We start from the raw sequence: 16,918 nt of genomic DNA on the forward strand, positions 1-16,918 counted from the left end.
TTGGATGGAATATGAGATACCGCGGGTTTGCAAGGGTGTTTTTAAAACAACCACTTAATATCTAAAATAAATGCGGGCAAACGGTGGGGCCCAGCGTACTTCATCCTTCACGTGGGCGCGTGTGTGGGCCAACGGCCCAAATAATGAAGCCTGGTGGGGCGCACATGCGCCTCACCTCAATATCCGTGCACCTTTTCCATACGCACGTGCGACGGCAACCGAATATTTCGACTGCTGGATCCCCAATTTTGGGCTGCTCCAAATTAACCACAAAATAAGAGGTCCAAAAAGAAAAAAAGATGCACGTGAACGCATGCAAACCCTTAGCATCACGTGGACGTGTGATTGAAGAACTCCTCATATCTCAGCCGTCCATTACCAACCATAACATCCACATATATATATATATATATTATGTGCTAATTAATTAGAGTGGATACTAAGTTATCTCAAGGTCCCAAATCTTTATATGAAGCTGTCAATTTTAGCAATCAAGAGTGATCAAGAATTTTTTTTATTAAAAATAATTATCTTAGAACTTATCCAAATCTTAGAAAAAAAAAGCACTTATTCCGATATCTAAGTGTAGTTACACGAGAGAGTACGTCACAAAATATATCCTTTGGTTAAGGATTGTACTACTATCATCTCTATGAAAGGTATATAATAATTAATAATAATATGTCATGTTTATCTTACAACGAATATTATAAATTCTTCCATGCTGGCGGACGTGATTGAGTTCTAAAAGATAATTAACTCTTTTCTCGTCAACTAAATTGTTAATTAAGTTATGTCTCGAAGCAGTTAGATGATTAGGTAAGTTGTCCCCTTGACAACTTCAATCTAGATTCGCATATGCTTATTCTTGATTAAGATTACTTCATTACTATCATTTTAATATTTTTAACCCCAATGCTTGGCCTATATAATATAGTTAGCTAGAAGTCGTCCGATATATAATTGTTAGCTTTAATTGCCCCTGCATTGGATATATAGTCTTCAGAAATCAGATTGGCTTTCTTGGAGAGAATGTCAATTTAGGAGATTAATCGAACATGAAATTAATGTTTATTTGATTAGTAGGTTGAGGTATTTGGATTTAATCAGTAGTAATCTCATAGCTAAACACCGGTTCTTCTTCACAGATTTATATATATACTAATATTTGACTTGAATAAGTAGTACTTTCCAATGAATAAAAGGAAAAGCTAACTCTCTGACCTTGTTCCATGTCTAATAATTTTTTTTCTTTCTCTTATTAAACAATGTATTCAATAGAGAGGTTAAACAGTTAAGCGATCGAAAAGGTGAACAACAAATAACTTTTAATACTCGCGTTAGTGTGGCAATATTTAATCATTATTGCTAATATTCTTTGTTTGAAGAGCTAGCTTAAGAAAGTTTCTCATCATTTAATGATTGAAGGAGAATCTTCCCAAGGTGTTGGCATTAATTTGTCAAATGTCGTAGTGTTAATGCTAAAGAATGGGAAAGATATGTTAATCATAAAACAAAACATCTTTCATTAAACGCTGGTACTATCAAGTGCACTTTTAAAACTCCTTCGATGCTTTCAGATTTAATTAACCTAAGATTAATTAAATCTCCTTTCACTCATTAGAGTGATATAAGAAAATTAAAGAGTAGAGAAGTAGAGCAAGATAGCTGCGGCAGCCATTTTATCTTTTAAATAGACTCTCTCTCTCTCTCTCTATATATATATCACTTGATGAAATGAGATAGGAAAAGTAATACTATTAGTAAAATAAATATTTAAAGAGACTTTGGTTATTAACACAGTGGAGTACAGTTCAAGTTAATTAAGATCTCATTTGCCCTAAAGGCAGTCTAACGTGACATCTTGGACTCGCCGACGGATTAAGGGCGATTAATCTCCTCGTTAAGTCCAAAAGCATCAGACGATGGGTCGAAAGGGACATAAACTTTGTCGAGATTAGCGATAATATTAATTAAATTCTTTCTTTAATCTAAAGAGCTGGCAAATTGGCGCTCGTCACCCACCAGAGAACCACCATTTCAAACGCTAAGTTTCATGATGCATCTTCAAACTTTGGACATCTCTCTCTCTCTCTCTCTCTCTCTCTCTCTCTCTCTCTCTCTCTCTATATATATATATATATGAACATAGTATATGTACAGTGGTAGGAGGTTCAATAATTAACTTGCACAAAGATAGGTAGTATAATAATATATGATTGACTAATAAATTAAGTTCATTCTACATCCAGGCCAACCTTAACCCGTAGATTAATTTTAACAATGAAAAATAGACAGCGTGCAAACAAATTAAAATCCATCAACATCCATTTTTACGCACCTCCATTATTCTCATTAAGTTTCCCTTTTTAGCAAAAAAAAAAAAGTACGAGGGACTGCTACTTCTTCTTCTTCTTCTTCTTCTTCTTCTTCTTCTTCTACTTGTTCTTCTCCCCGAGTACGTACAGATCTTATCCTCTTCGAGGTCTTATCATGGCCTCGCAGGAGATTGGTACATGCATCCCCGGCAGCGGCGGGAACGGTCAACCGGATGTGTGCGTGTATTGCTGCTGGGACACGCGGAGGCAGGCAACTGGGTGTGGCGGGGATCGGACAGATCGGGTCCATCAGCGGCACAGCTGCAGACCGGGGGTGGGGAAAGCGATGCCCGAAAACCCCGGGTACGGGCAGCGCGGGCAGGCGTGAGGGTGTGGGGGCCCACGTGGGGAGGTCTTCCGGTTTGGGCGGTTGGGGGACGGGCATCCCGGAGGAGGCGGGGAGGGACTGGACCCATTCCCGATGAAAGCGACTGCTTGACCATGGCCGACATGGCCGAGGGTGGGGTCACTTTGACCTGGAAGACCAGCTCTCACCCGGCTTACTCCCCCGGCTCGTCTCGGCTTAGCTGATATTAAATAGAATTTTATATTTATATATTTTAGGAGAGAGAGAGAGAGAGATTAAAAAAAAAATAAAAAATAAAATAAAATAGCAAGCATAATGAACCATCGTTTCACTTATCAGTAGCAGCACAACAAAAGCTTTAGATAATTTTATTATTTTATCCGTGCTACGGCAATGTCATAACTTGCTGCAGGTTGCCATAAAAGAGAGTGGACTACCACAAAAGAAGACTATGCATCGAATAAAAAACTTCATACGGTATAACGTGATGAGCAATGCCAACTCTCTTGTAAGGTACAGGGTGTTGTTTCATCTTACAATTGCTCTTGTTTAAATTAAAAGAATACAATGCAGTAGTTAACATTTTCACACTTTTATTTTTTTTTTATATTATATATATATATTATTCAGATTTTGGATAAATTATAATTTGTTTTTGGCGCACTTAAACTACTTAATTATTACGAGTCTACGACAGCTTGGGCTAGGTATTGCATGGTTAATAAATTATATTGTGCAAGCTAGCTAGGCTATCTATTTGACTCGATGTAGTTAATTGAAAGTAAACCCATGTAACCAATCTTTGCGAAGGAAGTATACAAGAGAGAAAACTAATCTCATGCAGTCAATCTCTCACTTTAGAAGAATATTTAGGAAGAGACAAGATCTCCATTATTTAACAAAAGAGAATCTATGCATTAATCCATACACAAAGAACAGAATATATATAGTTTTATAAGATTTGTGCTGCACCCCCACAATAACTTATTAATTCTCTGTACTTTCTAAAGTAATGGTGGTCTAATCATTTAGGCTTCATTTTGTGCACTTAGATCTGTAACAATTATGATCCAATTAGATTAGACCACGACAATCACATACTACCATCATTCGATGTATAGATCCATATATAATAAGCTTGTTAAATAGTAGTAATTACTACGTGGATAATTGAAGGATGGCTTAGCCAAGGTTCATGAAGCCAAGCCATTGAAGTGGGACCCATCCGCCGCAGCGGTTCTCCACCCTCCCCACTTGCACTCCACTCCTTAACCCAACTCCTAAACCCAAGTTAACAACCTTCTTAACCCCTAGTTTAAGACATTTAATAAACACCAAAAGCCACACCACCATCATGTCATAATCCTCCTCCTCCTCCTCCTCTCTCTATCTCCTTCTCTTTCCTCTTAATATTTTATCCATTTCCTCAACTGTGAGGGAGAACCCAATACCCTTCTCTTTCTCTCTCTCTAGCTCTACCTCTACCTCTACCTCTTTGTCCCTAAGCTTCCACCTCCCTTTCCCAGCACTCGATCCTCGTCGTTCTTTATTTTTATTTTCTTTCTATATTTCCTCTTCTACTCTCTTCTCGCCCTTCCCTATTCTCCAACCTTTCGTTTAGCTTTCTTTTTTCCTTCGTTTCCTTGTTTATTCACTTCCAGAAAATTTTAAAAACCTCTCCTTTAATTATGATTTCCATCCCTTTTCCACACTTTTCTTAATTAAAATAAACCAGAGTCTCATATTATTATTATTATTGGTGTTGTTGTTGTTGTTGTTGTTGTTATTATTTATTTCTCCTTTTCTTGGATAAGGCCATGGCAGGGCTGGATCTGAGCACCGCCGCGTCGAGATACGTGCACCACCAGCTCCACCTGCAGCAGAAACAGGACGCGGAAGACGACGACAACAACAACGGTGGCGGCGGGGCAGACAGCAACGGGCAGGATCAGTCACAGGGGCATGGGGGTGACGGGTCGGGTCGGCGTCCGCGTGGGCGGCCTCCGGGGTCGAAGAACAAGCCGAAGCCGCCGGTGATAATTACCCGGGAGAGCGCGAACACTCTCCGGGCCCACATACTCGAGGTCGGCGGCGGCTGCGATGTATTCGATTCCGTCGCAACGTACGCCCGCCGCCGCCAGCGCGGCGTCTGCGTGCTCAGCGGCAGCGGCACCGTCACCAACGTCAGTCTGCGCCAGCCCTCCGCCCCGGGAGCTGTCGTCACGCTCCACGGACGGTTCGAGATCCTATCCCTCTCCGGATCCTTCCTCCCCCCGCCGGCGCCGCCGGGGGCAACGAGCCTCACCGTGTTCCTCGCCGGAGGGCAGGGGCAGGTCGTCGGTGGGAACGTTGTTGGCGCGCTGTTCGCTGCGGGGCCGGTGATCGTGATCGCCGCGTCGTTCACAAACGTCGCGTACGAGCGGCTGCCGCTGGAGGAGGAGGAGCAGCCACAGCTGCAGATGCAGCCGCCGGCCCCGCAGGGATCGGATGGCGGGGGGAATAACCCGTTCCCGGACCCCTCGGCCGGATTACCCTTCTTCAATTTGCCGGTCAACATGGCGAATTGCCAGCTGCCGGTCGACGGACACGGGTGGGCGGGTGGCGCAGCCAGTCGATCGCCATTCTAATATCGATCGATCGCAAAAATAGATTTGATCAGTGGAAGCAGCGAAGGTTAGTATTATCGAATGCATATGTAAGAATTAATCTCCATTGTATAATTAGTCTTTCTCTCCTCCTTTTTTTGTTTTTCTTTTCTCTTGAGTCTTGATATTTTGGTTTGTTGGTCGTTCTCTTGTCAACTTTCTCTTTCTTTTGTTCTTGTTGTTGTTAATGTTCATCGGAACTCTCTCTTAATTTCCATAATAAGCAATGGGGTTTGAGGCTACAAGCCTCAACACTTGTTTATTATATCATTGTTATTGTTCGTTATATTGCTGATGAGTATTTCTACTCCTGCTGCTGTGCTGCTATATATCATCGATCTTTATATATGATCACCTTCATCAACTCTTTACTCTTCTCCTTTTTCTATGAAGAATATATGTGTGTGTGTGTATATATATATATATATATATATATATATAGTTCAAGGGGGGAATAACGTTGTCTAGGCTTTCTTTAGGAAAAGAAGTGATTATAATAATATGGAGTGGATTAGAGAGGAAACTAAAATTTGATATAGTAGAATATGTTGCTAGTGCTCCTCCCGTGGTTACTGAAACATGGGTTTTTAGCTTGTCTAATGCAATAGGGCATGATGGGCTAGGGTTTCTTCTAGCTCTGGGAAGTACTGAGGCATATTGGGTCTCTAAAAGAAAAATCTTTTTCCCACGTGTGCATGTCTTTGATCACAAGCTTTAGCTTCTCGAGATGAGATCCTCCCCCATCTTTATGATCTTGGGACGTGCAGATTCAAAGAGTTGTTTGAGTTCCATGGAAGACTAGTTATGATGCCAATGGGAGGAGATGTTGTTGGCTTCTTGGTATGCGTTGATGTTTAGTTTCTTCTTGTATATTTAAATTTTGTTTTCGTATATATACCCTATTTCTTTGGAACAAATTATAGTTGATTAAGTAACTTACTTTACCAATTAGCATAATATTTCTTTTCACTTTTTCTTAAGAAATATTTTCATTACAGCAGCACATCAAATCGATCATCAGATGAAGTGACTAAAATTAATATTTGTTCATAATGCTTTTGAAATCAATAGTTTCTCTTCCTTTTCTTATATCAATAGCACAATTTGTCCTTACTAAATTAATATTCTCATATCATATGGATTTAGAAACCCTAAAGATATCTTGAATTCTAGCAATGCTTAAATCTCATTATGAGGATAATGAATTTCTTTTAATGCTAATGATCAAAATATATATTGACTTGGCGAATTAGGTTTCACATATATAATTGGATCATTCTTGCTGTATTAATTGGTATCACATGAGCATGTATAGCTTGTCATTTCTCCACATATATATACATATATATATAGCTCGTAACACTTTTTGCTATGTTTATAAACTCTTCTTATGATAAATAAACTTTGTATTTATCAATAGTTCCTGAAAGTTCTTGCTAATAAAACTCCAATTAATTTTTTAGCTTCTAATGTGCTGATTTCAGACCTTTATTTATTTTCATGCATTTTCTTTGCAACGAACTTGGTTCCTTGTTTCATTGATCAATCTACCTGAATACATTCATCAATATGAATATATCATCTATTATGACAATTTCTTTTATGCAATGGCATTTTCTTTTTCCACTATTCTTATGTGCTTTGGTGACATCAAACTTTATTATATTCTCTATTACATGTTAGATGAGTTAAACTGTAACTTAACAAGAGAACTTCGTTTTTAGTTCTGTGGTAATGTGTAGTTATTCACTTATTTGATGAGATCCAGAGCTGTTCATATCTTGTTGTTTGTTTTATGTGTTTCATTTTATTTGTTTCGCAATAAATATGTTTTGCTCCCCAAAAGAAAAAGAAAAAGAGAGAGCTTCATGCTGTATCAATTGGCAGTGCTCAAATACTCACATAGAAGGTGTGTTGTTCATTAATTTCCCCTGTTAATTGAGAAAATAATTTATGTTTTTCATTGGTTGAGATAATTAATCTTCCATCCTAAGATGAGTATAATGCATTGCAAGTATCCTTAGTAGTATATACTATGTCATAATTAATTTGTACATACTGAAATGCAATACTTTGTCTTAAATCATACCCCAGATTCTCAGGTAAATACATGCAATTACATTTCAAAATTTCTGTCCTTATACTCAACATCAATATTGCAGAAATTGAGCAATATATATGCATGCTGATGTTGCAAGAAAAGAAAATCAAGACATAGATGTAACGAATATATAACGTCATTATAATTTTATATATGTTAGTAAACATCTAACTTGATTAGCAATTCATGATCATGAGAAATAAACCCTACTATGTGCTTAATTCCTTTGTGCGCATCATCCTCTTTAATTGATTCTATATAGTAAAAATATCAGAGCTGAAGACATCTATACTTTTGTGGTACGAGAATGTTGAAGCTAGCTAAGTAGATTACATCAAATTAGCCGTTTAGATTTAGAACCATTGGGTGATGGCATTTCAATTGAGTTCAGTAGGTTTGGATGCATTTTAATATATGTAATGAAATATAATCATTTGAAGCCATGGATGGAATTCATTTTGGGACTTACATCTAACATAATTTTTTAAAGCTTATAGATGAAATAGAAAAACGAACCGCAACGAAATGAATTTCTATTTCATTCCAACCAACAATATTACATAGATTATAGCACGCTAGATTTTTTACCAGAAAAAATCAATTGAATTCCATTTCAATCTTAGACATATAAAATTGAATGTATTAGAATATAAAATATAAAAATTATCGCACTTTAAACTCGGCCCATTTAATGTGATATTAGATCTGCATGGAATACTTAATTAGATGAGGAAAAATGTCCTTTGAACTATTGAAAGTGAAGATGTTGAAGAGAAACAAAATAGTGAGTCACAGTACCGAGGTTAGCCATGAAGAAAATATTCCACAAGTCTCAAGAATCTCATAGGATATAAAGTGCCTATCTATAACGAGGTTTTTATGCAAATGAAGTGGTAGTTCGAAATTTGGGATATATAGGTTGGTCCGGCCTAGAACTGGCTAATCTATTTTATAGAGTACCACGAAACCATATATGAGATATGATCACTTTAAATAGATTTCACTATAATTTATTAGATTGTAAAACATATTTAAAGCTCAGATTCCTTAAAAAAGATAATGCACTTGTGAATGTTTGCTGTGAACCGGACGGATGAAGATGAGTTTGTTTGTAGAGACCGTGATCTTGATTTGGTAGTGGAGTTAAATAGAGATGGTGAGATTTATCGGATGAGAGCAGAAGAAAAAATAAGAATGGTGATGGTATGTCATCGATTTATGATTAAGAAAGAAAGAACGATTCTAAAGAGAAGGGGAATCGATTGATGAAAAGAGAAAAGCTAGCCAACAGTTAAGGTTTAAAGGAGAAGGGAGTAGATGGCTAGTCCTATTGGACTAGAGGAGATCAGTCGTTGAGAAGGAAAAAAAATATAGTCGGCTTGACACCATCGATCTTAGATCGAAGGAGAAAGTTGAGAGAGATGATGAAGGAGTAAAAATATTAATATTTTGTTCATAATTCTAAAATGGCCACCTTCCACATATTTAAAGGCTAACCAAAACTTAAAATAATTTAAATTAGCAGTAACACAATGACATCAACGCCAGACGTTTGAACATCATTGGTTAGCCTGCAGTCTTGGGTTTGAGCGTTCGAATGTTGGGATGTTACTGTTCGAACACCAAAATCAGAGAGTATTCAATAAGACAGTTAACCTGAAAGCACTTATTCTTTGATGAGATGTGGTGTTCGAAAGTTGGCTGTAGTCGTTCGAACGTCAAAACCCGATAACCTTATTCTTTGACGGGGCTTTAGTGTTTGAACGTTGTCTAGTGCCGTTCAAAAGTCATAGCCTGAGAATACTACTGCTAAAATAAAAATCTCAATGAGAACTTGATTTGTTCTAGAACCCAATGTCTCTATCGAGGTGATTCGATGGAGCCCAGATCACATTAATGTTATAATATGGTAATGTATACTTCTATTCTTGCACATCATTAGAATTTTATAATTTTGTAATTTAATTATATTGGTTTTAATTTGCAATAATAGATTCTAGCGTGCATGCGTATCGTATTAGATAAATTATATAAACTTCGTTATAATAAAACGTGCATCGAATATTAAAAATGTTACCTACTCTATTTTACATGTAAAATAAAAAACATAAATATAATTAAATCGCAAAGCAATTTGTGAAACCTATGTAAATAATATTTAAAGATTGATTTATTTCATTTTTTTTGTTAATTTTATTTAGTTAAGAATTATTTTTTTAAATTAAATTATTGAGACTTAATTTAAAAAAAGTAATCTGATGAGTGACTATCTAAACAACATATAATTTAAGGGATATATAAATAGATACTAATTTTAGAGGAAGGAACATACAAATAAATAATATTTCTAAAAGGTACAATTAATTATACATTAAAAAAGAACCCTTCAAATTAAGACGTTCAAAATTAGCAAGGAGCCACCAACCAACCATCTTATCTGCCACCCACTTTTCGAACTACACTTTTTCTTGGGACCGCTCTTTCCTTTCCGCTGTCACGTGACAACATAAACCCTAGCATGTGCACAGTTTGAAATACGAGCGAGCGCGTGACACGGAAACAATCCCCTTTTCCTTATTGGACAGCAAAAATTAAAAAATTAAGTAAAGGGGGGAAATAAGTACGTTAAAATAAAATTAACGAAATACAAATACTTTTCTGCAAAAAATGTTATTCTCACGTCTGGAGAGCTGGCATAGCCTTAAATAGAACGTTACGTAAATTAAAATAATGCTTCCCCTTCTGCGAAGTTCGAGATATCTTTTTCTTCGCTCAATTTAAAAAAAAAAAGAAAAAGAAAAGAAAAGAAAAAGTTTCTCCCTTCTGCAATATTTATCTCCATTTACCCTCATTTTTTTCCTATTTTTTAGTTAACCTACTCCTCCTCTGTGGCTCCGCTAGGGTTTGGTGGCGAACGGGGAGCTCGTTGTTTGCAGAAAAGTTTCAGAGGAAACCCTCATGGATCTCCCGATCTGAACCGGGGGTAGCTTTCCGCTTCTTCTTCTTCTTGCTTTTTTTTTTTTTTTTTTTTTGTTTCTTCCATTTTTCGCGGAGGAAGTCTTAATTTCTTGTGGTATTGTTACTATAGGTTTGTTTCGTTTCGCAGGGTTCTTGAATCCGTCAACACTTGCCGAGCGCTGGATTTAGAAGCTAGGGTTACTATAAATGGAAGCAAGGGAGCCGGCGAGAGTGAACTCGTCCCAGCCTCCGGCGATAATGGTGGGGCCAAATTCGTTCGCGCCGCCGAACAATTCGGTGGTGGTGCCGAGTTCCGCTGGTTTGATGTCCGGGATGAGGCTCTCGTTTGATCAGATGAACCCGTCGGTGTCGAAACCCATGGATTCTTCGGGGTTGGGGTCGCTGTATCATGGAGATGGTGGCGTGCAGAGCATGAGGCAATGCAGTGTGGTTAACATGGGAGAGCCGATGAAGAAGAAGAGAGGAAGGCCGAGGAAGTATGGGCCGGATGGCAACATGGCATTGGCGTTAACACCCATGTCTTCGCCTCCGGGGTACACTAACAGTCCGATGTCAGATCCGGCAGCTAAGAAGCGTGGTCGGCCACCGGGGTCTGGAAAGAAGCAACAACTTGAAGCGTTGGGTAATTAATTTTGTCCCTGAGAGAGCTTTTGTGTTTCGAACTAGTCAATTAATCTGTTTTGATGTGCAGTTGAACTCTAGCTAGGTGATTGTGACACGTTTGCATGTTGTTGACTTCTAAGAATCTGAATCAATATATGTATGCAGCTTAATTATTGTTGATTTTTTTTAATCTTCGTATTAACCCTTCTTTCCTTTTTACTTCAGAAGGTCCGAGTGTTACTGACAATAACAATTAGTGGTCCTATCAACCTTTGTTCTTATCTTCATGCTGGCTGCACAAGTTCTAATTTTAGGTCATAAGCTCACAATAATAGCAAGCAATTTTTCTGTTTTTAAGTACTTCTAGGTGATCTTTCAAAAGTACTCTTATCTTGTAGCTTGGCCACTTATTTTTTACTTATTTTTTTGAAATCAAGTCTAAAGTGATTCCACATTGTTTTTTGGCAAATTTGCAGGATCTTCTGGGATTGCATTTACTCCACATATTATCACTGTTAAAGCTGGAGAGGTAAACAATTTAACTATGCTGTTGATTTTTTTATCTTCATTAAACCTACCTTATTTGGCACTTAAATTGGAAATGTTAAAAGGGGTTTGCATACATCTTTTCTTTGTAGGTTCTTTCTTTAGTTTCTAACTTTCTATATATACAATCATTCTTCTTTTTGACACATTTACATCTGTTTCAGTGAAAAAAAGTAAAGGGAAATGTCTAAGTTTGATATATTATGGTAAAATCTATCCAAACTTTCTTATTTCTGAAAGTGCAGGGATTTTGATGATGTCTGCAAGTTAGGTCTGTCTGTGCAATGTAAATTTTTTACTTGTACTCTGACATTTTATTTTAATATCTTAACAAAGTACTGTAAAATTTTATTTCAGAGATTATTTTCAGAAACAACCTATACTGTCTGACATTATATTTGAGTGACCAGAAATTGTCTGTGATTAGAGGAAAAGGCCCAGTTTTATTGACAAGGAGATAAGGTTGTGAATGAGTAATTAAGCTGCCTCGGATACCATTTTTAACACGACCTTCTTTTCTGACTGGCTTTTATTGGCGACTTATTGTTGAGTTCTGGAAACCTCTCCTTTGTCAAAAATATGGGATAGATTTATTGTGAAGGTCATATATGTGCAATTTCCAAATAAAGGTCCTCAAGACAATTCATGGTCAAGTTTAAGCTGTGACAAGTTCTACAAGATGGAGCTGGGTCAACTATGATAATCTATGGGTTGGATCTGGCTGAACTTCAGAAGTTGATCTCTCTCTCTCTCTCTCTCTCTCTCTCTCTCTCTCTCTCTCTTGTGTTGCACTGATTGAATTGGCCTTAATGGTATCAGCAGTCTGAATTGTGTTTCGGACCAAAGATATTTAAGAAATATCTGAAGTTCAGTTTGTCTAAGTAAGGGGGAGATATGAAGTGACATCAATTTTCACCTACAGTATTGTGGAATGGATCTTGGATATGTTATTTGATTTTTTTTGGTCATATCAATTATTTTTTATTTATCAAGAATCTCCTATATATGATTCTTGAAGTCTAGAATAACTTTGTTTATTTACTAGATGGTGCATTTCAATTATTTATCTCATAAATGAGATATAGTAAAGATGGAATGCTTCAATTTCACAAGAATGAAATAATGAGTTATCTGTATAGTAAGATATTTGTTTTGTTTTGCAGGATGTTGCTTCAAAAATCATGGCCTTTTCACAGCAAGGTTCTCGAACAGTCTGCATTCTTTCAGCTAATGGTACTATCAGCAATGTGACACTACGTCAACCAGCAACCTCGGGTGGGACAGTGACTTATGAGGTCAGCACATGTAAATTTCTAGTAATTCATATGTTAGAGAAAGGCTCGAAATACATGCATTAAGCTTGCTGGGTGTATTCTGAACTAATGTTATTTGCAATGATAAGTTTTCTGACTTGGTTGTTCAATCAAGTTTGAAAATACTCATGCCAATACACATTCTAAACTATTGTTCCTGAAAATACTCCGTTGGGCATCTGAGGAGGTGACTTGAGAAGCATTTTGATTCATTGTTTCAAAAGCTTGGGCCAGCTTAGTTTTGAAAAAAATAAAGTTGATACCATGCTTACATGTCACATTTATGCTGATATTGATGCAGGGTCGGTTTGAGATAATTTCTCTATCTGGTTCCTTCCTGCTTGCGGAGGACGGTGGTACTCGTAGCAGAACCGGCGGCTTGAGTGTGGCACTGGCTGGATCCGATGGTCGTGTTCTTGGTGGTTGTGTGGCTGGAATGCTGATGGCGTCTGCACCCGTGCAGGTCATTATTGTTCCTCGCATTCTCTTCCATTTACTTCTCTTTTGCACTGGCTTCTTATACATAGTTCTCAAGTATAACAATGCAACTTCATGCTCAGGTTGTCGTTGGTAGTTTCATCGCAGAAGGTAAAAAGGCAAAGGCTGAAGCGTTAAAGCGTGAACCTTTGTCAGCCCCGCCTCAGATGGCAGGCTTTGGAGCAGCTTCAGCAGCAAGCCCTCCCTCAGAGGGAACATCTAGTGAATCCTCAGATGACCCCGGCAGCCCAATTGACCACAGCACCGGAACCTGCAACAACTCCAGCCAGCATATGCAACCTACATTTGCTTCTGTTGGCTGGTCGCTTGCTGGAAATCAGAATAGACATGAATCTGACATGAAGCTAATGTCTTAACTAACAAGTTCCTCATTCAGAGAGAGCTTGCTTACGGTCAAGTTCCTGTTCAGAGCAGGTAGATGTTCTATGTTATGTATCAGTGTTCTCTAATTACCCTAAGAGTTTCCCCCTAGATTACGCCCCACTATGTAAGTTAGTTTGTTCTGCGTTCTGTAGTTCCGGAAGTATCCATTGAAAGCTGAGACCATGACCATGTAGGCTAGCATTATGTCTGGAAGTATCTCTGCTTGTCCAATGACCATGACATTTGGTAATTACGCTTCTGTTGTAGTTCGATTCCGCTTTTCTCTATCTGTGGCACGTTATTTGTAAGTAGTTGCAAGCACTTCGTGTTAGCATCTTATCTGAGTAGGCTTTCTGCAGTCAAACTATCTTCTTTTGAAGAAGTCAGAAAGTGAACATCGTCAGAGGCCAACGTCATGTTCTGTATCACATTGGTGCTAGCAATGTCTGCAGTGTTATGCTGAGGAAAAATAAATAAATAAAGAAGACAGTAACTACTTATAATCATGCTTATGCTGAAAATGGTGGTTTGCAATTGCGCATTCCGAGAGCTGCTTTAGTCTAGTACGTATCAATCTTCGATTTTGATTGGATTAATCAGAAGCTAAAGCTCACCAAATAATTTTTCCCCCCCTCTGAATCACCCAAAAGATCCAATCTTTTTGTGCGGAACAAACCAAAATCTCGAAATAATCCGAGAGAGAGAGAGAGAGAGAGAGAGAGAGAGAGAGAGAGAGAGAGAGAGAGTAGTAGCAAAGAGAGTGGGAAAAGAGCTACAGCCTACAGCAAATGAGCTCCAAGAGAGAGAGAGACGCTTGAAGTTGCTCAAAAAGCCCGTAGTTTTCGGGTCAAGGCGGCCCGTCTTGAATCCGACTGGATCGAATATGGGCAGAGCTCGGGCTATCTTTCTTCGGCCCGGATCCGGCCTGCCCTGTCCCATGAGCACCTATCCATTGTCCAAACTCCAAACCCAATTAGTCAAGTCTTTCGGATTGGGTTAGCGGTTTGACAAGCCCCATTGGCCATTGCGCCTTCACCCAACTACTCGTCTACTCCTTTCTTCCCTTACAAACCTAACACTAACCCTAGCATAGTTGCCAGCCTCCTCTTCCCTCTATGAACGTAAAGCAAGCACCATCACGCGAGCAACTTCAACCTGATTGAGAATTATGCCTTATATAACGTGAATAAGATATTGAGGAACTAATTTATAACTTCTCTATTCTTTCCGTAAATTATAACCATTATTATAAATTATAAATACAGAAGCATAGCAATGGTTATAATTGCCATTGCCAATCCTTAATTGGATTCTCTTTCTCTCCTCTTCCCCCAAGATCAAAACCGTAGTGCCGGGGATGTCGTCGATGTATCTCGCCGGCTCAGGGATGCTCCTGCCGACGCAGACTCCCGCGACGGTGCTCCGCTGCATCTGCGGCGTCTCGATGCCTTCCAACCCGGCGAACATGTGCGCTCGCTGCCTCCAATCCCGCGTCGACATCACCGCTGGCCTCCCTCAGCACGACGACGCCGTCGTGTGCTGTCCGGACTGCTCCTCCTACCTCGATCTTCCTCGCACGTGGGTTCGCGACTCCTTGAAGTCGCTCCCCCTCATCCCCTTCCTCCTCCACGGCGTGCGCCGCCCCCCGTCCGCGTCATCCGCCTCGTCCGCTCTTAGTTCGTCTTCAACTAGCCCCACTCCAAGCGCATCCGCCTCCACCTCCGTGTTCATCTCACCGCTATCCTCGAAGAGCCCCGCGTCGTCGAATTCACCATTCACGACCGCCTCTGTGACTCCCGCTCGCGCGCGCGGTGCAATCCCGACGTGAGGACCGACGCCGTCCATCTCAGGCAGCACGTAACCCACCGCTGGACCTTCCTCTACCTCGAGCAGCTCATCCTGCGCCACGGCGTGACCGCTTGAGCCCTCCGCATCGCTGCCTCGACTTCTTCTTCACCTCCCGATCCCGCGCCGCCCATTTTGTGGAATTCCTCTCCGGCGTCGCGCCCGTTCGATCCCGATCAGGTTACCAGCTCGTCTCTAATGACCCAAAGAACGGTTTTTACAATTATAAGTACACCTTTTCCGTCGAAATCTGCCTGATTTGCCGCGAGGACCTCGTCTGTCTTCCGCCCAAGGTTGCGAATTCCCTCGGTAACCTTGGTTCCCTTGTTCTCTGCGTCAAGGTGTGCAGCTACATTGCTCTTCTTGATCCCTTCACCCTCCGCGCCGCCTTTCTAGATGCTAACCAATTCTGGCGAACATCTTTCCAGGCTTTGCTGTCTAGCAGACAGCTCGTCGAGTATGTTGTGCTGGACATTGAACCGGAGGCCGCTGAGGTCACCGTGGCAAGGTCCAGGTACCGGCTGGCCGATGCCCAGGTCGCCCGTGTGTCTGACTTCGGGAAAAACGACAACGTATTTACGGTCAAGACCCATCTAGGCCACCTCTTGAATCCTGGGGACTATGCACTCGGGTATGATCTCTATGGGGCTAATAGCAATGATCTGGAGATGGACAAGTACAAAGGTTTCATCTTGCCGGATGCTATACTTGTCAAGAAGAGCTATCAGGAGAAGCGGCGTAGCTCACGTGCGAAACCTCGTCCTTGGAAGCTGAAGAGCTTGAACATTGATGTGGATAATACTACTAACAAGGGAAGGGCAGATGAGGAGAAGAGGAACGCTGAGTACGAGGAGTTCCTCGGGGACCTGGAGGAGAATCCCGAGTAGCGGTTTAACGTATCTCTGCATCGGGACAAGGATTACCAGCCGTCTGAGATGGCTTCCACGGCCGGTGGGGATGATCTCCCATCCGTGCCTTTTGGAGGAGTTGCTTGCTGATCTCGATCTAAGTGATGAGGAGGAGGAAGAGGGAAATGATGGCATGGTGGAGTGGCGTTATCCAACGGCATTGTATCAGTTTTGATCCCTTTCGCTTCCCGGATGATAGCTCTGAAACTATTTTGACTAATAATTTATAAGCTTGTTCTAGTCTCTTAAGATTACTTATTAAATCTTGTTTCATTGTTTGGAACTAGTTTACTTTTCCAATTTTTTACCCTTTCCCGGAACTTCCAAATGTTTGATTGTAACTACTAGTTTTAAGATAAAGTTGATTTGAGCTACCTATATAATCCTATATTATCTGATCATGCAGGGTGGAAATTCATTCCTCTGTCTCTA

General features: G+C 39.9%; 2 protein-coding genes and 1 pseudogene across 2 annotated transcripts; all 3 read left to right on the forward strand.

Annotated features, from left to right (window-relative positions):
• The first annotated feature begins 4,109 nt into the window (after nt 1-4,109).
• LOC140767235 (AT-hook motif nuclear-localized protein 23-like) lies at nt 4,110-5,595 on the forward strand. Its single transcript, XM_073107076.1, has one exon. It carries the CDS (start codon nt 4,503-4,505, stop codon nt 5,310-5,312), a length of 810 nt encoding a protein of 269 aa, XP_072963177.1. The 5' UTR covers nt 4,110-4,502; the 3' UTR covers nt 5,313-5,595.
• Nucleotides 5,596-10,186: 4,591 nt separating this feature from the next.
• LOC140766470 (AT-hook motif nuclear-localized protein 10-like) lies at nt 10,187-14,020 on the forward strand. Its single transcript, XM_073105824.1, has 6 exons — nt 10,187-10,414; nt 10,538-11,032; nt 11,490-11,542; nt 12,723-12,854; nt 13,174-13,335; nt 13,433-14,020. Exons 2-6 carry the CDS (start codon nt 10,597-10,599, stop codon nt 13,724-13,726), a joined length of 1,077 nt encoding a protein of 358 aa, XP_072961925.1. The 5' UTR covers nt 10,187-10,414; nt 10,538-10,596; the 3' UTR covers nt 13,727-14,020.
• An 836-nt stretch (nt 14,021-14,856) lies between these two features.
• On the forward strand, nt 14,857-16,918 carry LOC140767069 (uncharacterized; annotated as a pseudogene).

The sequence above is a fragment of the Typha angustifolia genome, chromosome 9 (assembly GCF_048772165.1).
Source record: "Typha angustifolia cultivar Huaian chromosome 9, ASM4877216v1, whole genome shotgun sequence".
NCBI lineage: Eukaryota > Viridiplantae > Streptophyta > Magnoliopsida > Poales > Typhaceae > Typha > Typha angustifolia.

What these genes read in the sequence shown, in the direction of transcription:
- LOC140767235 (XM_073107076.1), top strand. Translation starts at nt 4,503, where the DNA reads ATGGCAGGGCTGGATCTGAGCACCGCCGCGTCGAGATACGTGCACCAC.
- LOC140766470 (XM_073105824.1), top strand. Translation starts at nt 10,597, where the DNA reads ATGGAAGCAAGGGAGCCGGCGAGAGTGAACTCGTCCCAGCCTCCGGCG. An exon ending in GCAACAACTTGAAGCGTTGG is followed by an intron (nt 11,033 to 11,489) that starts GTAATTAATTTT and finishes GCAAATTTGCAG; the next exon opens with GATCTTCTGGGATTGCATTT. An exon ending in GTGGGACAGTGACTTATGAG is followed by an intron (nt 12,855 to 13,173) that starts GTCAGCACATGT and finishes ATATTGATGCAG; the next exon opens with GGTCGGTTTGAGATAATTTC.